This window comes from Mus caroli, chromosome 12, assembly GCF_900094665.2.
Source record: "Mus caroli chromosome 12, CAROLI_EIJ_v1.1, whole genome shotgun sequence".
NCBI lineage: Eukaryota > Metazoa > Chordata > Mammalia > Rodentia > Muridae > Mus > Mus caroli.
The window spans coordinates 47032207-47053796 of record NC_034581.1 but is presented as its reverse complement, the minus strand read 5'-3'; the positions used below and the strand labels follow the sequence as shown (position 1 = coordinate 47053796).

The 21590-nt window shown below is 36.5% G+C and overlaps 1 protein-coding gene across 4 annotated transcripts in view; it reads left to right on the top strand.

Annotated features, from left to right (window-relative positions):
• Strn3 (striatin 3) overlaps window positions 1-21590 on the top strand; it is a 78696-nt gene that overhangs the window by 52248 nt on the left and 4858 nt on the right. For 2 of the 4 annotated variants that reach the window (XM_021179720.2, XM_029484720.1), the window contains 8 exons: window positions 2694-2834; window positions 6713-6846; window positions 8308-8483; window positions 8639-8686; window positions 8968-9089; window positions 10914-11081; window positions 12531-12671; window positions 14520-14627. In XM_021179720.2, coding sequence (XP_021035379.1) covers window positions 2694-2834; window positions 6713-6846; window positions 8308-8483; window positions 8639-8686; window positions 8968-9089; window positions 10914-11081; window positions 12531-12671; window positions 14520-14627 — 1038 coding nt within the window. The remainder of the gene's footprint in view (window positions 1-2693; window positions 2835-6712; window positions 6847-8307; window positions 8484-8638; window positions 8687-8967; window positions 9090-10913; window positions 11082-12530; window positions 12672-14519; window positions 14628-21590) is intronic. The other 2 variants (XM_021179721.2, XM_021179722.2) reach the window with 1 other exon arrangement.

The following is a 21590-nucleotide window of genomic DNA, read 5'->3' as shown; positions in this document are numbered from 1 at the left end:
TTGAAACTCTTCGTTCTTCCTATTTCTATCTCCAGAGTGCTGGGACTACAAGTGTAAGCCACCACACGTACAGAAAAATATTTCTTTTAAATTCCTGCAATACTTAAGAACTGAAGGAATATTTTTATTGTATTTGTGTTACCTGTTTTTAAATAGAACCTCACTATACAGTCCAGGCTGATCTGGAACCAGCTGGATAGTCCAGGCTTATCTCAAACTCCCAATGCCTTTGCCTCAGCCTCTTGAGTGCCAGAATTAAAAGTGTGTGTCCTAAACCTAACTCAGCTAATGTTTTTATAGGAAGTTACTGAGCCTCTATGCCTTTGAATATTTGTATTAACATTAGGCACAATAATCTCATACTAATAATACTCCAGTTTTCTCATTACTGGTCAGCATTTAAAACTGTTAAGTGATTTAGACTCTTTGGGTTTAGGATGAAGGTGAAGACGCAGTAATCTTTCAGTTGAAAAGGTGGGCATAGAGCCAGTGGCAGAGCAGTGGCCCAGCATGTGCAAGCCCTTATGATCAGTCCTCAGTACCTAAGTAAATATACTGATTAATTTGCTGTTGAAAGATGCTCTTATTTTGCAGAGCAGAGACTATGATCTCTGGTTATGAAATCTGCTTTCATCGTTTGACAGCTTTTGAGAAACTAGTATTAGAGCAGAGAGGTTTCATCTTCTCCTAGACTTGGCATTGTGCTACTTAGAGACTAATGTTTTACTGTAAGTATGCAAAGATAACATTATGTAATTCTGCATCCTAAAGTTAAGCAATAGCTTTAATATTCATCTCTGCTCCCTTGTGTATTTCCAAGTCTGCTTACTTAGGAATTTATTTTTACATATTTTCTAAAACAAAATAAAGCTTTAGAATTTTTATGATGTTTGTTATAAGCTATCATAACAAAATTATTTATAGTATTTGCTTAAACCACACATAAGTATTTACTAAGGCACACAGACATATAATAAATTCTTATAGCAGGAAAAAAAATCAATAAAGTATTTTCTGAGGAAATAGATTTGCTTAGAGAAATATATAGGATTTGTATAGGCCAAGAGTGTGTGTGTGTGTGCGTGCGTGTGTGTGTGTGTGTGTGTGTGTGTGTGTGTGTGTGTGTGTTTGCATGTGTGCCTGCGTGTGAGCAAGCAAGAGGGAGGGAGGAAGTGAGAGAGTGTGTGAGTGAGTTGGAGAGGGCAGATTCAGTCAAATAAAGCAGAATGCATATTCTTTGTAAAAATAACTTTTTTCCTCTTTATATAAGTTGTAGAATTAATAATATTTGATTCAGGGTTTTAACTGCAGAAACGAAATCAATAGTGGCAGTAATGACAAGTCAGAAAGTTACAACGACTTTTGTGTGAGAAAGATTATGTTTCTTTTCTTTCCCATTGGATTTACCTGGTTGTTGGATATCCAGTCAGCATGGTTTTGATTTGTTTTTTTTATTTTTATTTTTCCCCCATTTATTTAGAGAATGTATGATTGCTTCACTGGCAAGGAAAAAATGCTCAGGGCACAGTTTCTCCACTATAATTCTTTTGGATATCATATATCACACATTCAAAAATTGAATTTTATATTAATTTAGTTAGGAACTACTATAAAATAATGTACAAAATTTCATTTATATCCATTATATCCTGACCTCCATTTGCCTCTCATTCTATTTGGGATACATAGATAAAGGACATTCCCTGTAGACTGTAGATACACAAATACCTGCCAGTGATTTTAATCACAAGCAGCCTAATTTAGTGTTCATGCTAATGAATATGAGAACCTGACTTGGATCTATTTTAATTCCTTTTATCTTATGCCGATTTTAAATGTTTTTTTTTTTTCTAAATTTTTGACATTGTTAAAACTAAGTTTCATCCTAACTCATAGTTTAAAACTCATAGTAACTCATAGTTTAAAAGTATACTATGTAATTCATAGTTAAGGAGTACACCATAACTGCTGAAGCTTTTGACTTTTGTGGTTTCTATCTAAATTATCTAGACATTAGGTGAAATTATTCTTTAAATTTATGGCCTATGACAGTGCTGACTTTTTCTATCATTACAAGAATTTCAAAGAACTCAAGGATAATCTGTTTTGAAATTTGGAAAACTGAAAATTTGAGGTAAACAATTCTAAGAAACAACTTTTAACAAATTGGATTAAATTGTGAATGACATATTTGTACTAATATGGTGGGGAAATATCCATGAAAACAGCAGGGAAAGTTAATTGTTTGTTGCACCCTCATAAAAGTCATTTTGTATGTGTTTCTTTGACTTTTAAAACAATAATTTAAGTTGAAAGGCCCATGTTTTGTTTTATGGACTAGTAAACATCAGCTTTAAATACTAACTTTTAAAATTGATTTAATAGCATTTTCTGTGGCTGAACTTACAGAATCCAAGTTGAGTAATACGAGTTTTTCTTTTTTCTCTCCCCCCTCTGTATGTTTCAAATACAGTGTTATTTATTCACTGATCTATCCACAAAGGGCCACAGAATAGTAACTATACAACATATTTAAATGTTTTCAGTGTATTTTGGAAAGTTGTGTATAAGTCGATATTTAATAACTTGGCCTTCTTAAAAGCCTGTTTTGTCAGTAAATTGCTTTAGTAAGGCTGCCAGCAAGTCAGGCGGTAGCTATTAAATGAACCTCTACTGCTGACGTTAATTTACAGGGGTCAACAGGACAAACCTCTGCGACATGATAACTGATCTGGGAGACGATGAGCTGCCCCACATCCCTTCAGGAATCATTAATCAGTCTAGGTCAGCCTCTACTAGAATGGCTGATCATGAAGGTGCAAGAGCAGAGGAAGGTACAGCATTTAGCTCTCCTGTTTGTCTGTATTGCTGAGTTCCTTAACTCCAAACCACCTCTTCGTATTGAATACATGCTGTTGTATACAATGCTGAAGGTCACACTGCATGATCTTTAGAGGTGTCGGGCGAGCTCGGGGTGCAGTTGCTCAGGGATGAAATGTGTCTTCTAGTTTTTCCCTTTGTTTTTATTTTCATTTTAGATATAGTTGTTTCCATCATAGATCAGTTCAGAGTACCTTCCTTAAATCTTAACTTTACCTTACAATCTAGTATTAAGAAAAGAACAATTTAATAAATAGACATTAAAAATACAGTTGGGGAGAAAACCATTTCTTTGTAGTGTGGTTCAAATGTAGCAGCTGTTAGTAACTACCACGTAACAGAAGTGCGAGGAAGTGTGATGTGGATCTTACACATTAAAGTCAGTGTAGTGGTTAATCATGGGAGGATAAGGAGCATCACTTTTCTACTGTGCAGCAGGTATGCAGGACCTAGTGAGAGTTTCCTAAAATCTACCTAAGCCACAAGTACATACGAAGTGAAAATACTACTTAAGCATTTTTTGAAGCTGATTTTACCTAAAGATACATGGGTATACTTGACTAATGTATAATTCTAGATGAAGATGTATTTCTAAATAATCTCAATTTAATTCAAATTACTTTATATATGCATGTATGATAACACATTAGTAATTTTATGTAGGTTTATTTTTATTTATGCTTGCAAGGGGATTTGTTCACTCTGAGATTTTTATATACATTTTGTTCTAATTTTTTCTGGACATAATTTTCTTATAGTGAAGTTTAACAATTTTCCATTTTTCCTCATTTATGACTTCTTACCTTTTTTTCTTTAATTTACAGAATTTTAAGGAAAAAATTTTAAAATCATGTAAGAAAACTAGTACTAAAGAATGGAAATTAAAATAACCTGGATTTTTTTCCTTCTACTTTCCACTGAGCTATGTTCTTTTACTGTTTTCTAAAATATAGATACTAGCTCTACTATTTTTATTGTTTTGATTTGGGATTTTCTTTTTCTGAGTAATGTGTAATGTGTTTTACTAAACTTTTTCTTATATTTTAGGCCACATATTTTGCAGCTTAAGGAAAAGTCAGATTAATGATACAAACCCTTTTTAATGTTTAGAACCAGCTTTTTAATGTTTAGAACCAGCTAAGGGGAAAAGCCAGTAGGCTTCCTCTTATAAAGCCATTGTAGAGCTCTCTGTGTGTTTGTCAAGTGTGTGAGTGTGTTCTTTTAGAAGAAAGTTACTAATCTCTGTCATAGTGGTAGGGTAAATGGGCTGATTGACCTTCACTACAGTTTTAAAGAGTGACTCTTATAGTCTATTTTAGTGACTTTGTCGACAAAAAATTTGGTGCTTTTGGGGGAAAAAAACCATTTCAGTTCGTAAAGAACAAATACCTGTTGTCTAATATTACAACATTTTAAACTATTGTTACTAAAGACCAAATTATATTCTGTATTGTCACTGGCAAAACTGGGATCAGTCATTGGTCTGCATGTTCTTTAGGTCTAATAAAATTGGAGGAAAGGGACTGGGGATGTATCTCAGTGGCAGAGTGCTTGTCTAACAATATCTAACACTCTCTCTCTCTCTCTCTCTCTCTCTCTCTCACACACACACACACACACACACACACACACATGTCACTGAAAGAAAAAGGAGGATATGAGCTACAGGTTTCCTTGGTCACGCCATCTATCAGAAGGAGAACTAATTAGAGGACTCTTTAAAAGGACCTTTTTGAAAGATTCTATTTCATAGCCCCTAGGATTCTCATGAAAGACAATTCTGCTTAATAAAAATTTCTGTCATTAAAATAAAAAACTTACGCCTTTGGTCCCAGCGCTTAGGAGGCAGAGGCAGAAGGATCTCTTATGAATTTGAGACTGTCCTGCTCCAGGACATAGCAAGCTCTGGAATGACCAGGACTGTATAGAACCACTCTGTCTAAAATAAATAAATACAATAAAATGTTCATTTAATAATTTTATTTTGATTTGTTCATTATATTTTATGCTATGTACTACTCTAGGTAATTATATATGAACTTAAAATGATTTGTAAAGTAGACATTAATTCTTTAAGCAGAGATATTAGAGCAAAAAAATAAGAATTTACTGTGATTACTGCATGCTGCAATGATGGGTGATAGGGAAAGCAGAAATTATAACTTAAAAATGAGGACTTTAACAACATAACCCAGATGAAGTTGTTGAGCCACTTCTCTTCTTGTTCCGGAAGCTGGTCAGTGGGTGATCAGAAATAATCACACAAAAAGAATTTATAAAGAATTGAGTTAATTTGTGATGGTGAAGTTTTTTTTATTTATTGCACTTTTAAGTTTGTGGTAATATTTGTATAGTTGTTAGTGAAAGGAATTGTAGCATTTTGTCTTAAATTATCTTAGAAACAAATTATGAACTTAAGTAATTTTTTTGTACTGGTAAAACGTAAAAAGTAAAATTTGGTTACTGTAATGTGATTCTTAAACTATTGATCTTACAGTTCTTAGCTGCTTCTTGCATTATCAGTAACTATGTACTAATATTGATAGAGATCAGTACTATGTATTATTCATATTCAAGTATAACCATTGAATGATAGCTGAACAGTAACAGTAACTCTCATAATGGTTTAATGTGTGAGATACTTACCATCTTACACATTATATATATTTTATGAAGTCTTTTCAAATTAGATTAGTTGCTGAATTATACCTTCATTTAAGGGACCACTTGAGTCTGGAAACTATCAAATAAAATTTTAAAAACCCTAAATTAACAAATTTACTTTGATAATAGTATATATGAGTTGAATGAATTATTTTCAGTATTAGTAAATTAGTATTAGTATATTTCATTATACCTGCTTCCTATAGTTATTAAATAGATGCCATTTTGTAGGAATTTTTCATAATTCACTAGCGTGAGTTTTTGAATAATATTTTTTAAAGTTCATGAATTTTAAATACTTAGGTTGACTTGTGTAATTTTCTTTCTTGGCATTTAATGTTTGTATTTCCAATGCACAGACTTAAAATTATGTTGAGAATTGTTGCTTACACTTTCAACTATCTTGTTAGTGAGTTATTCCAGTGATGGCGGTTGAATTCAGACTGAGGTATCAATATAGAAAGTGTAATCATGCACAAGACAGAGACGAGGTGGCTAAGTGAAGTGACGTTTTCCTTTCATTCTGACCCAAAACTTAAAAGTTTTATACTCAATGTGAAGTAGTTGTTTTTTACATTAGCATCATCATAATAAATAAAAGAGGGCGTTAAAATGAAGCCATAGTGAAAGTTTTAAAGTTGGAAGGTGTTCCCTTTAGGACTCTTAGTAGTAGTCATCGTTTCCTAGACTGTAGCTGGCACTGACAGGTGGTGTGTCATTGCCTGGAAACTGTCAGACCTGAATGTTCTTTCACTTCCTCAGAAACTAAAAGGACTTAGCAGTCATTTATTGACTTAAAAAATATACCATAAGGTTGGTAGACATTTGTTCCTCCAAAGTGGCTGAAATCTGATTATTTAATCAAAACTGTCCAGTTACAGTTTACCGAAGTTGTAAGGAATCTAAATAGACAACATTTTTGTGTTCAGCCTCCACTCTAGGATAATATATACAGTTTATAATCAATTTGTGGACAATAACTAGCACATTGTAGTTTGAATACATTTATTTATTTCTACCCAGTAATAGGGCTTTTTGTATGTGGAAGTGGGAGGTAGAATTCATAATATTACTGAATTTTGTAACTGTTTCGTGCTTAAATTCCCCACAATATTGTATTGTACTGTATGATTTTTCAGCATTTAAGAAGCGGTTTTGTTCTTTATAGCTGAACCAATAACGTTTCCATCTGGAGGAGGCAAGTCATTTATTATGGGTTCTGATGATGTTTTGTTAAGTGTACTGGGCCTTGGAGACCTTGCAGACTTGACGGTAACAAATGATGCAGACTATAGTTATGATGTAAGTGCAGTTTTATTTTTAATATTTTAATGATTTAATAGAAGGCTCCTTATTCTTTGGAATCATTTGTAAAAGAGAATTAATGTCAAGGTGCATGGGAAAGATAAGTGTGTCGATGTGTTGATTTGCAATAACATGATTTGCTGTAATTTTTTTGTGATGTTTAAATCTTAGGAATTTTGGTGGATTAGGTAGAAGTTATTACTTCAAAATATTGGTTGACAAAATATATCTTGAGTCGTTAACTCTTATTAACTCAGTTGAAGCCATATTTTGGTATTAACACAATAATGGCTGTAGAAATCAGGGTTTTGTTATCGGGATAAGTCTTACAAGCCATGTTTTTGGTTTTGAGCTTTTTATCTTGTCTGTCACCACAAAGTTAGATTTTATCATTTCCTGGATGTTTAACTTGAGATGAGGGCTAGAAAGAGGAGATGGGAAGAACTGGATTAATAGTAGACTAGTGTTGATTAAATGTTTTCTAAGCATAAACACTCGATTGAAAGCTAACAATATTTGTTTACATTTTTTTTACATTCACTTTAGTTTTTCAGCAAATTTGTTTTTTAAACATTTAAAAAATTTTATGCCTAAATTAGGATGCTTTTTTAAAGATTCATACCTTGGTGGGCTTTATTTTTAGAGGATATTTTCAGCTACATTGTAGTAACCTTTTACCTGCTTTAGAACTGGTTTTACGGCTTATCTTTTCTGAAGTAGAACTGAAGGAAAAGAGTAGTAACCTTTATTAATACAAGAATTCGGATCGTGCTCACCTAGCACGCCCAAATCCCTGGGCAGAGTAGCCAGTGCCTAGCACCCTAGCTTTGGGAGACAGAATCAGGAAGACTGTAAGTTCAGGATAACTACACAGTGAGTTCAAGGCTAGCATGGGTGACAGAAGACTCCATCTTAGAAGGAAACAAACAAGCAAAAAAAAAGTAGGAAAATAATTTTTTTTTTAAAGAAAATACTCTTAAAGGGTTTTTATTTTTAGTTTATTGTTTCAAAAGTCCCTTAACTTTCTGCCTTGAAATTTTTTACGTGCTGGCCAATTTCATAAATGGAAACTATTGTGTTTACTGTACCCTTGAGTATTTGGTAATTTTTATATTCCTATTTTGCTTTCATGTAAATTATTATGGCAGTGGCAATTTTCTGTTCTCACGTAACATTTGATAGGAGCTTTGGATTTAGCTTAATAATTAGAAGAAAACATTAAGGAACTTTTCAGTTGATCTAGGTATTTGGAAGTCTAACAAAATTACTTTTCTGAGTTCTTACATAAAGAAATAGACTTGCTCTGAAGTTTTTAAGGTACATTTAAAAGCCCCTGGATATTTTAGTGAAACAGTTCTAAATATGTGTTTTTAAACACACCAAAAAGAAAACAGAAAAAGTCCACATGCCTTTGAGCTTATTACTTTTACCTGTAAATAGTACAATTTTTCGTTTTAGTTGCCTGCCAATAAAGATGCCTTTCGAAAGACTTGGAACCCCAAATACACACTACGTAGTCATTTTGATGGAGTGAGAGCATTAGCTTTTCATCCTGTAGAGCCTGTGCTTGTTACTGCCTCTGAGGACCACACCCTGAAACTTTGGAACCTGCAAAAGACAGTTCCTGCCAAAAAGCAAGTATTTTCATACTAACTTTTTTTTCTTCTAGTTTTGTTCATATGAACACTCTTTTTTACTATCTTTTATCTTTAGTACATCTGTAATAGCAACTAGTGATTTATGGTGATTTAATATGTTCTTTTCTCCCCATCCCTTTTCTCTCTTTTAGGAGTGCCTCTTTAGATGTAGAACCTATCTACACATTTAGGGCCCACATGTAAGTTTACTTGAATTAGTATTTACTGAGCAACAGTTGTTGTTTATAGTTAGCAGTCTTCAAACCTAATTTTCTTAACATTTGATGTTAGAGAAGATACATTAGTTGAATAATGCCTCATTTGATTAATTATATTTGAGTGTAATCTAATAGTACTTTTCAGTTGTACATTTTTACCTAAAATTGCTTTTAGATACTACATTAGTGAATGGATTGAAGGGGAGGGGGTCTTTGAGTTTCTTCTAGAATTTATAACTAATTATCCTCTTTTTCTATAATAGTGGCCCTGTCCTGTCATTAGCTATTAGTTCTAATGGAGAACAGTGTTTTAGTGGTGGCATTGATGCAACCATTCAGTGGTGGACTATGCCTAGTCCTAATGTGGATCCCTATGATACATACGGTAAGTAAATGGGCACAATGGGTCTTTCTAGTTAACAGAACTGACAAAATTCTCTAGTTCGAATGTTATTACAAAGTTGCCCAAGCATATATTCATTTGTTCATCTAGTTCTTCTACTTGCTAGAAAGTTTCATTATTTAAAAGAGAAAAGTCATGCTAGGAGTATTTTAGTGCATGAATTGGTACTTTGTCTTTTGTCTAAAACATATTTCTTAAATGTTAACCTCACTTAAAAAAGAGAGGAAAATTAATTGAAGTAAACCTGTTTTGTTTTGTTTTTTGTTTTTGTTTTTTTTTTTTTTCAAGACAGAGTTTCTCTGTATAGCTCTGTATCTGTATAGCTCTGCAGTCCTGGAATTCACTTTGTAGACCAGGCTGGTCTTGAACTCAGAAATCTGCCTGCCTCTGCCTTCCAAGTGCTGGGTTTAAAGGCATGCACCACCACTGTCCGGTGAAGTAAACCATTTTTAAACTCAAGAGACGATATGATTAATACTTAGATATTAAATAAAAGACAACAGAAACAGTAGGGATAACGGGGGTGGGGTTAATTCATTACTTCACGGAGGGCAAAAAATTTCTTTAATTTCAAAATGAAAAGCAAAACAAGATGTTGACTTTTATAAATGGCACTTTGAGATACTTGTTCTTGATTAAAACTTTAAAAAAACTACATGTTCAACTACACTATGTTGACATTGTTCATGATTTTTAAAATAGCAATAAAAATTTATGAGTTCTCATTGATTGGTTAACATGTGCTCACATTGACATAATGTAAGGAGTAATAGTGAAGACTTTGTTCAAAGAAGTTAGATGAATTTGAAATAAGCGAGGTCTTAAGGGAGGAGTTATGCTTAATTCTTCTTTCTTTTTTTGCTAAGTAATATTAAAGTATAATACTCTCTACAAGAATAATCACTTACGACCTTTTTTACATGAGAACTCAGGAATGGTCTGTATTTAATACTGATTTTTCAAGCTATAAGCAAAAGGGTAAAGGAGTCAAGTTATAAAAAGTTCTAGGCCCACAGAGGCCGAAAGGGATTAATAGCAGCTGCAGTGACAGGAATAAAATAGGAGTTACCCAGGAAATGAGAGGTGACATCACCAAGATTAAATAATAACGGTAGAGCCGGTAAGAAGTAGGCATATTTGCACTAATCCACTGGATTTGTGGTCACCTAGGACTTTAGAAAAGTAAAGAATGGTTGGAAGGAGTGTGACTAGCAGGTAATAATAAAGGATCCTGAAAGTTGCTAGACATGCTGGGGCACCTTTAATCCTAACACTCAGGAGGCAGAGGCAGTCAGATCTCTAGTTCAAGGACAGTCTGGTCTACAGAGTAAGTTCCAGGATAGCCAGTACTTCACAGAGAAACCGTGTTTTAAAAACCAAAATAAATAAATAAGTCAGTAAATAAATTAACTAAATAAAAAGTATATCCATATGTCTGATTTATTTTACACACAATTTATAGAAATTGTGAAAATGCAATAATATTGTTGGAATAAATGATATCATTCATAATTCCATACTTAGAAATATTCACTACCTGTGCTTTGGTTTGTCTTCTTGGGGTTTTTATATTTTGTTTTGCTTTTTGTTTTGAGACAGAGTCTTACTATCTAGCCCTGGTTGGCCTTGGGCTCTTTATGTAGACCAGGCTGGCATATACAACACAGAGATCTGCTTTCCAGGTGCTAGGATAAAAGTCATGCTACTATGCCTGACTTTATGTGTATTTTTATATTTAATTATATGTTAAGTTATATATTATTTGTCAGACTTCTTCCAATTAATGTTTTATTTGTTTCTTCACAGAGTCAAACGTTCTAGCTGGCACTTTAGTTGCTCATACAGATGCAGTCTGGGGTCTTGCCTATAGTGGCATAAAAAATCAATTACTCTCTTGTTCAGCAGATGGCACTATTAGGTTATGGAATCCACAAGAAAAATTGCCATGTGTTTGCACTTACAACGGAGACAAGGGTAAGCCAAATTTGCCTTTATGGGGAGCAGTGTGTTTTGTTTTTGTTTAGATTTGTCACTTATGTTTCTTGTGTATGTCACATGATTGCAGGTGCCCAGAGAGTCTAGACAGAACTGTAGGATCCCCTGTAGCTAGAGTTACAGACAGGCAGTTGTGAGCTACCTGACAAGTGCTAGGAACAAAGTCTAAGTAGCAAGCAAGCAGTCTTAACTGCTATGCTCAAAGAGCCTCTAGTTAATATATATAATTTATATGTATTTTAAAAATATGTGTGGGTACATACGATGTGGATCATAGGGGTGGAACTCAGATCGTCAGGCTTGATTTAAAGGGCCTCCTGTACCTGTTGAGCCATCTTGCTGCTCCAAGATTTCTTTTAAAAACTGGAAAATGAAGAGGACAAAGTAATTATTTCTTTATTAATTCAAAGAGAAATATTTAAAGAATTTTATAAAACTCACCATGATCTTTTTACTTAATCCTGTTTTACTGGAAGTGCCTTGCAGATGTGTACAGTGTGTTTCTTGGCATTTTCAGGAATATGTTCTATTTTTTTTTTTTTTTTTTTATTATATATAAGTACACTGTAGCTGTCTTCAGACACTCCAGAAGAGGGCGCCAGATCTCGTTGTGGATGGTTGTGAGCCACCATGTGGTTGCTGGGATTTGAACTCTGGACCTTCGGAAGAGCAGTCGGGTGCTCTTACCCACTGAGCCATCTCACCAGCCCATGTTCTATTTTTAATGTAAACATATTTGCATCAAACACTAAGGTAGACAAATGATACTACTTACAGGGTCAGCTACTCTTAAGAACTGATGGGCTCATACTCTCAAATATACCTGCTTTAAAATCCCCAATATGCATGCCTGCCTGCCTGCCTGCCTGCCTAACTGTGTCTTACTGTGTGGCCTGTCTGACCTAGAACTTTATAGATTGGGTTGTACAGAAACTCACTGAGACTGCCTCCCTAGTTAAAGTCATCTACTACCATGCCCAGTCTCAGGCTTCATGTTTATAGACCCAGAATTTGACGTGTAGACTTGTATTAACTTCTTGGTAAGGCTTACATATATGACAAGAGTCTTCCCCAGAGAATGATATAGGGGAATGCCAGGTTAGGAGGTGAGAAGTTTTGGGGGCATTTTTGTTTGTCTGTTTGTTTTGTTTTTTGTTGGTTGGTTTTCATTAAGAAATGAACTAATTTCTTTTCTTTACCTTAAAAGAAAATGCATCACAGAATACATATTACTCCATACTTTTTTATGTAGCTGAGACGGGTTTCTTACCATCCTACCCTAACACATTGCTTTCTTTTTCATTATTATTATTAGAGTGAGTGAGTGAGAGAGAGAGAGAGAGAGAAAGAGAGAGAGAGGCAGGGAGAGAGAATGAAAATTTATGTACACCGGTAAATATATCTGAATCTATTTTGGGCCCCTTACAGAACATGGAATACCTACATCAGTTGATTTTATAGGCTGTGATCCAGCCCATATGGTTACGTCTTTCAACACTGGTAGTGCGGTAATTTATGATTTAGAAACATCACAGTCATTAGTGATGCTTTCCTCACAGGTAGATTCTGGTAAGTTTTTTTGAATTTCTTTGAAATTTCTTTTACAAGATTATTATTACATGAAAGAGATTGGTATTTTAGCTAATTTTCATGTTGACTATGAATTGAGGTTAGAAAACAATTTGTTATACTCATTGTACATCATTTGTACTGTTTCCTCAAAGAGTAGGTATATAGAAACAAAAATGTAACTTGAAAATGAAAGCAAAGGAAATATTTTGATCTGGAAATATATGTGAGCCAAGCATAGTGGCACATACCTTAGTCCCATCACTTGGGTGGCAGGTCTTTGTGAGTTTGAGGTCAACCAGATATATCTATCTATTGAGTTCTAGGACAGCCAGGCCTATATAGAGAAACCCTGTTTCCAAGAAGAAAAAAAAATGCTAGGAACCTGATAGAGTCATTACCTATTTTCAGAAGTTATCTACAAAGAGTATTCCAAATGTTGCACAAGATGTCTATTATAGCTTCTTTAAAGAATCCATAGAAGTCTGGAGATTTGGTTAAGTATAAGTCTGCTTACCTACGAGTTGCCTTTTAAGTTGAAGAGCTTTGGGAGTTTATCAAGTTTCCCATTGGAGATTTTGCTGATTGCGTTCCTATGGTGGTATTTTATAGGGCTCCTCTTACCTCACACATACCACACACACACACACACAATCTGTTGTTTATCTTTTTGTAATTTATCTGTCTTTTCATTAACTGTGGAAAATTGGCTTTTCTTGTTCCTTCCCTGTTTAACTAAAATACCCAGAAATTTTCTTTTGTCAGTTCTCAAAATATTTTTAATTTTATATAAAAATGTATTTGTTTTTCAGTTCATTGAAGGTGTTCCCTTCAGTACACTGTTTAGATGATACCAGTTTAGCCAGTGGGAGCTTATTATTCAGGTTGGCTCCTTAGTCTCTGACATGGTTCTGATAGCTTTGTTGCTTTCTCAGGTCGGCAAAACAATGTAAGCCCATCTGGCTCACTTTGTAACTCAGGCCTGAGTTCATCCACTTCCCTAAAAAACTGGTTGGTGTTAATAGGAGTGGCAACATTCTCGTTGCTAACCTATCAGCCTCACCCTTCTGGTCTTTCTGACTTCAGGAGTGTTCACTGTTTGGTCTTTTTTTTTTTAAAAAAACAGACTTAGGAAACATGTTTTTGTTGTTGTTGTTAATGTAAAAGACTTGTGGTTCAAACTCAGATTTATCTTGGTTCTCACAGAATCCTCATCTTGTCATTCTCATTTGATACATCCTGTGAGTCTCACACAGCTGTCAGTTGCCACCTCCAGCAGCTCAACTGTAGTCTGTACCTAGCTTATATTCCCTGTGGACATGTGCTCATAGTCACTGCATTTTATGGTACTTGAAATATTTTTCTTTTGAGATTATACCACCAGTTCACTGGGTTAAGTTTACTGCTTTTTAAAATATGGATTGTTTCATAGTGATGTGAAATGTTTGCATGTTTCTCTGGCCAGATCTCAGGTTATATTTGAGGCGAAAGGGTTGTTTTGTCCTTGAACTCATTCTTGCCTTATCCTACCAAGCACTACAATTATAAACTCCCAAGTTATGGTGACTGTCCTTCCTGGTGTCCTTTCAGCCCTGTCCTCCTCCTCCAGGTCTGAATAAGATAAGTGGGTTCTTAAATTTAATATCTGAGGATTCTGACCAGGGATTCAGAGTGAATAAGAGTAAAGAACTGTTACCCACTTTGTGCTTGAAGGTTTGAATTGTAGATCAGTTTTGTGCTAAAGATCCAGCCCAGGTCCTAACATAGGCCAGACTACTAAGCTGTTATTAATATAGCTTTAACCCGGCTAGTTTGTATTTTAAACTACTGTGTTCCTTTATTTTTCAGGTTTACAATCTAGTAATCACATTAACAGAGTAGTAAGTCACCCTACACTTCCTGTTACAATAACTGCTCATGAAGACAGACACATCAAGTTTTTTGACAATAAAACGGGTAAGACTGTTGATTTGAGATTATTGAAAGTACCATTCTTTTATATAAAGCAAGTTGTCTTTTGGTTTATAAAATAATCAGGTTAAACGTTTCCTGAGGTGCTAGGGATTCCTGAAGTGTTTTAATTACCCAACCACCCCAGGTCTGCATTCCTTAATTACCCACCCACCCCAGGTCTGCATTCCTCCGCTAAGCCCATGGAACTCAGTTTACTTTACTTAATATAGCACTCTTTTTTTTTAATATTTTTTTTATTACGTATTTTCCTCAATTACATTTCCAATGCAATCCCAAAAAGTCCCCCATACGCTCCCGCCCACTCCCCTACCCACCCATTCCCACCTTTTGGCCCTGGCGTTCCCAGTATAGCACTCTTAAATGTCCCAAGTTTCATTTTTGACTATATGTAATTCTTTGCCTAACTAACACCATTTTCATTGGATATACATTCTTTCATTTGAATACTTTTCATATTATGTTTTAATACACCAGAAATATATCACTTACTGGCATTTTAAGTATGTTCTTAAAAACTTTCTGAGTGGATCAAATTCTGGTGTAGTAGGTATGTTTGTTGAATAGCTTATAGTTGAATCATAGATGTATACACAGTTTTTAACTTCTGTTTCATGTGCATTGGTGTTTCAGTTTTTAACTTCTAAAAATTTATTGTGTGTATGATTTATGTAATTGGAAGCATGGGTGTCAATCTGGAAGTCATAGAAGGACTTTGTGTTCTGGCCTTCATTTATATAGGATGTATGCATCAAATTCAGGCCATCAGGCTTGTGTATCAAATGCCTTACCTGCTGAACCATTGCACTGGTCCAGTGTATTTATTTTTAAGGACTGCTTTTCCTGTTACCATGTGAAATGTTACATAAGATACTATCTTTTGTCAACTTTTATTTTGTTGGGGAGGGGGCAGATGCTGGAAAATGAACCCAGTGCTTAGCACATTATAGTCAATGTGCTGAACTACTGAACTACATTTTAGTAGGAATCTGTTCATCTTAATGGAAGAGGGTGTTACTAAAAGAATGGAACCATAAAAAAAGTTGGTTAAATGAGAGAAACTGCAAGTATGTATTAGTGAAAATGGGATCATTGTTACCGGAAGAGGTCTGAAATGTTATGATCACCATTAGAGGACCAACATCTCACTTGATCCAGCATTGTATCCCTCTATTCATAGTCTGTCTGGTGGATTAATCACAGTCTCAAGTGACTGTACATAATATAGAAAAGACTTAATTAAATTAAGATATTGGGCAGTAGTCTGCGGGGAGATGGCTCTGTGTGTAATAGCTTTTACTCTGCAATCTTGAGGATCTGAGTTCAAATTTCTAGCATCCATATAAAAAACTTAGCATGACTACATGTACCTGTAATCCTGGTACTGGTGGACAGAGACAAACAGATTCTGAGAGCTTGATTAGCCAACTTAGCCCAAAGGGTAAGTGTATGGCTCACTGTCAAGGCAGTAAATAAAGAGAGTGATGCATAAGAAGATATGCGACATTCTTGCTTTGGCTTCTTTGTTTGTGCTCATATAAATATTAAAAAACTGATAGATGTGCTATGTTATCAGCAGGTGTGGTCATCTACACAAGGTCAACTCATTCCAGGGTATGTACAGGAAAGGGCAGAGGGGCTCAAGAGCTATCACTCCTAACTGGGGAACTATTGACAATTGATAACTTCTGGAAGAAAGAGAGTCTATTTTCTTTATGGGTGTGGCTGACCATACACCTGTGAAGATATAAGCAGCGCAAATTGGACTTGGTAGATGCTGCTGCTGCTTGCTTTCTTGGGCTGAAGAGATAGATGGCTCAGTGCTTGACAGGATGTACTGCTCTGAAGAGGACCCCGGGTTTAGTTCCCAGCGCTTACATAGTAGTCTTTATAACTCCAGTTCCACAGGATCCAGCACTTTTTGCATGCACACATGTAGAGCACTTTCATATTTGCAGGCAAAACACTTGAAGTCATAAAAATAATTTTTTAAAAGAGCAGCCTGTTGGAGTAGCTCAAAAAAGTAGGTCATGCTGAAGAGTTAGAGGCAGGATTACCGGTTCAAATTTGAGGCCAGCATGGACTACACATTTTATTTTTACAAACCTAAGGATTACAGATCATTGCAGAAGATGGACAGGGCAGGGAGTCTGCTGTGAGACTAGTAGTATCAGAAGATATACCCATAAAGTCTCACCAACATGACTACCTAACATAAGCTGAGCAAGAACAATGACAATAGCTAGGCCACAGTGGGGGAATGACCACAGAGCCTCAACCCCACACAGCCGTAGGACTAGGAAATTTTCAAAGTAGAAGAAAGTGTTCCCCAGGGAACAAATGGTCAACCCTGAGAACAAACATACAAGTAACATAATTCATACTGAGCAAGTTATCTTTAGGTATATGTGTATACTGTGTGCACATAAAAGCTAATACAAAAAAGGCCATGAATTTGAAAGAGAAAGTGGTGGAGGGTGTGACTTGGGAAGGAATCTTATTCACTGTTCTATTGTTGTGAAGAGGTACCATCACCACAGCAACTCTTATAAAAGAAAACATTTAATGTGGCTTGCTTGCATTTTTAGAGGCTTTCTCCATTTTTATCATAGTCTTGATGGTGGGTCTGGAAGAAAAGGAGAAAGTGAGGAGGCTATGATCAGGATACAAAGTGAATACATAAACTAATTAATAGAAAAAATAAGGAAGAGAGACTGACTAGGATTGGCTTGGGCTTTTGAAATTCCAAAGCCCACCCCCAGTGACTCCAACAAAGGCCACACCTCCTAATCCTTCTCAAGTTGTACCATTCCTGATGACCGAGCATTCAAATATATGACATTGTAGGGGCCGTTCTCATTCAGACCACCACAGAGGGTTTGGGGGAGAATAGAGAAGGGTGAAATAGTGTAATTATTTTATAATCTCAAAAATAGAGAAGAAGACATAAAATGGGGGTGGAGATGAAAGGAATGAGGAGTGAAGTTGATTAAGCGAAATACATTGTATAAGACTCAAAGTAAAACTGTATACTTAAAAATTATTAAGTGATGGTGCATGCCTTTAATCCCAGCACACTAGAGGCAGAGGCAGGTGGGTCTCTTGTTTTTTATAAAAAACAATTTCCATTTAATCAGCATGGGTGTTATTTCATTATATATTCCTTTTTATAAGCATAACTTTTTAAAATTTATTTTATGTATGTGAGTATACTGAAGCTGTACAGATGGGTATGAGCCTTCATGTGGTTGTTGGGAATTGCAATTTTAGGACCTCTGCTCGCTCCATCAACCCCGCTTGCTCTGGTCGGTCCTGCTCCCTCCAGTCAACTCTGCTCGTTTAGTCCCTGTTTGCTCTAACCCAAAGATTTATTTATTATTATACATAAGTACACTGTAGCTGACTTCAGATGCACCAGAAATGGGCGTCAGATCTCATTTTGGGTGGTTGTGAGCCACTATGTTGTTGCTGGGATTTGAACTCAGGACCTTTGGAAGAGCAGTCAGTGCTTTTACCTGCTGAGCCATCTTGCCAGCCCTCATTATATATTTCTAATGAAATACAGAAAATCTTATAAATTTAAGTTGTGATCATCTGCTAGAGTGCTAGTCCAGCGTGATATTTTATACTGGGAAATAAAAGAGGTCGACTCTCCTTAACCTTAACCTCAGGCCACAACTGTTGACCTGAATACAAAACTAGAACACAAATACATAAAACAGCCCCGTAAACTATAAAAGTTTGACCATACTTCGGCAGTACTAAGCAGCTACTACTTGAGAAAAAAGCAAGATGCCTCTGTTGACTTCTGTTTATATATCATTATCACTAAAATTAAGAAATTAATTTTAGAAGTTTCTGATACCTGAATAACAGAACATTCACTTAATTATTTTTTTTTTTCCAAGACAGGGTTTCTCTGTGTGTAGCTTTGGCTGTCCTGGAAGTCTTTCTGCTAACCAGGCTAGCCTCAAGCTCACAGAGTTCCATCTGCCTCTGCCTCCCAAGTGCTGGGATTAAAGGCATGCAGTGTTATACACCGCCCAATTTTTAAAATATATATTTGTGTATGTGAGGATATGTGTTTAAAGGCAAGAAGACAACTTGCAAGAGTTGGTTTTCCTTTCTGAACTCAATCCCACGTTGTTATGCTTGGTGGCAAGCACCTCTCTGGGTCTTGATGACCGCAGAATGAATCAATTTATGGTGTTGCTTTTTCTTCTTCAAATTATATGTTGCCAGTGCAGAATACTCTTTCCCTCAAAGACTTTATACTCCACTATATTCACAGCCTGTTTTTTTTTTTTTTTTTTTTTTAAAGATTTATTTTATTTATTATATGTAAGTACACTGTAGCTGTCTTCAGACACTCCAGAAGAGGGCATCAGATTTCGTTACGGATGGTTGTGAGCCACCATGTGGTTGCTGGGATTTGAACTCGGGACAATTGGAAGAGCCGTTGGCGCTCTTAACAACTGAGCCATCTCGCCAGCCCCCTCACAGCCTGTTTTAAATTTCAACTTGGTGAGTTGCCACAGAGGTTAAGAGTCCTTGAGCTTCTTGGAAAGAACCCATGAAGCTCACAACCATCTGTAAGACTAGTTCCCAGGCTTCCCTCTGCTGACATTTGCAGACACCAGGTACCTACTTGGAGTACATACATATATGCAGTCAAAACATAAACATAAGATTACTCTTTTTCCATTTATTTATTAATACTGATCGCTGTCCCTCTCCCCCTATCCCTTTCCCCTTTCTCTTTTCCTCTGAGAGGGTGGAGGCCCTCCTTGGGTATCCACCTACCCTGGTACATCAAGTCTCTGCTGGACTAGGCGTACCCTCTTCCACTAAGGCCATACAAGGCAGCCCAGTTAGGAGAATGGATTTCACAAATAGGCAACAACTTTAGGGACAGCCCCTACTCTAGTTGTTGGGGACCACATGAAGACCGAGCTGCACATGTGTTACATTTGTGCAGGGGATCTAGGTCCTGCCCATGTATACAGATGCCTTTTAGTTGATGGTTCAGTCTCTGAGAGCTCCCAAGGGCTCAAGTTAGTTGGTTCTGTTGGACTTCCTGTGCTGTTCTTGTCCACTTCTGGGTCCTTAATCCTTCCCCTTGCTTTTCCATAAATGTCCCTGAGCTCCATCCAATGTTTGGCTGTGGGTGTCTGTTTTAGTCAGCTGCTGGATGGAGCAAGCATACTACTGCATACATTAATACTGTCTGTCAGGGATTACTGCCTGCCCCCATGGGATGGGTCTCAAGATGGGCCAGTTATTGGTTGACCATTCCCTCAGTCTCTGCTCCATCCCCTGTCCCTGTATTTCTTGTAGACTGTAGCTGTATCCAATTAACGCTGTCCAGTTCCATCCCTGTAATGGAAACAGTGCTTCTCGCTGCCCCCCTCCTGCACCCCCATGTTCTGGGTTCCCAATTGAAAGACACATTCACACAGCTTTTATATTTGTATATGCCTTAAACAGATCAATGGCTGGACCACTTCCTAACCTCCACATGTCTAATCCACCCCCCAATATTCCCAGGTTATTACTAAATCCTCCATCTTGGCTGCCCCAGACCTAGATGTGCTACATCCCCAGCACCTACATGATGGCTATGTTCTCTGTCCTGCATCTCTCAGGAGTAGCGTCTTGGTTTTACTTCTCCAGGCATGGCAGAACTCTTTCCTCCTCCTCGGAACCTTGCCCAGGAATTCTTAAAGTCCTGCCTCTGTGCCCAGTCATTGCCCTCTGGCAACTTTATTTACCAATCAGAACCGACTGGAGTCAGAGTCCATCTTTCTTACACATGGAACACTGCCAACAGGTTTGGGGGAACCTAAATAACATGAGAATCCGAGCAGCTACAGTAGAGAGGACAAATTTTGGGTTGAAAGTTTTTTGGACTGTTGGTGTCCTTATCCCTCCACTGGGAGTCCTCCCTGTTTATAGGAGGTAGCCATAACCCCAATGTAGGAGTCTAAGGCCAACCCTATGACTTCTGTGAGCCTCCCCCCCAGGTCTCTGGCACGTCCTAGAAATGTCCCCCACCCTATCAGCTGCATATTTCCTGTATTCTCCTGGCCCTTGTTTTTAATAACTGAATAGTATTTTACATTGTGTACATGAACCACATTATCTGTATCGATTCTTTGGTTGAGGGACATTGGAAATAACCTGAGTTTCTGGGTATTACAAACAAAGTTGCTATGAACATAGTGGCTCATCTTTTGGGTATGTGCCCAGGAATGATACTAGGTATCATTAGAACCAGGTAGAACTATTTCCACAATTTTTTGAGAAACCACTAGATTGATTGACAGAATGGTTATATCAGTTTGTACTCCCACGAACAATGGAGAAGTGTTCCCCTTGCTCCACATCTTCTCCAGCATGTTCTGTCGCTTGAGTTTTTGATCTTAGCCATTCTGATGGGTGTAAGATGGAATTTCAGGGTCAGTTTTCTCTGTATTCCCTTTTAAGTGCTTCTTAACCATTGGAGATTCCTCTGTTGGGAATTCTCTGTTTAGCTCTGTACCCCATTTTTCAATTGGGTTGTTTGGTTTGTTAAAGTCTAACTTCATGAGTCCTTTATATAGTTTGGATATTATCCCTCTGTCTGATGTAAAGTTAGTGAAGATCTTTTCCCAGTCTGCCGTTTTTTTTCTTATTGATAATTTCCTTAAATTTAAACTTGCAAACACACACACACACAAATAAGTGAATCTTTATTGTGTAGTGGATTTTATAGTAAAACACTACACAATATTCAACCCAGGAAAGGAACCCAGGACAGACCAAAATATGATTGTGCCTGTCTTAGTCAGGGTTTCTATTCCTGCACAAACATCATGACCAAGAAGCAAGTTGGGGAGGAAAGGGTTTATTCAGCTTACACTTCCATGCTGCTGTTCATCACCAAAGGAAGTCAGGACTGGAACTCAA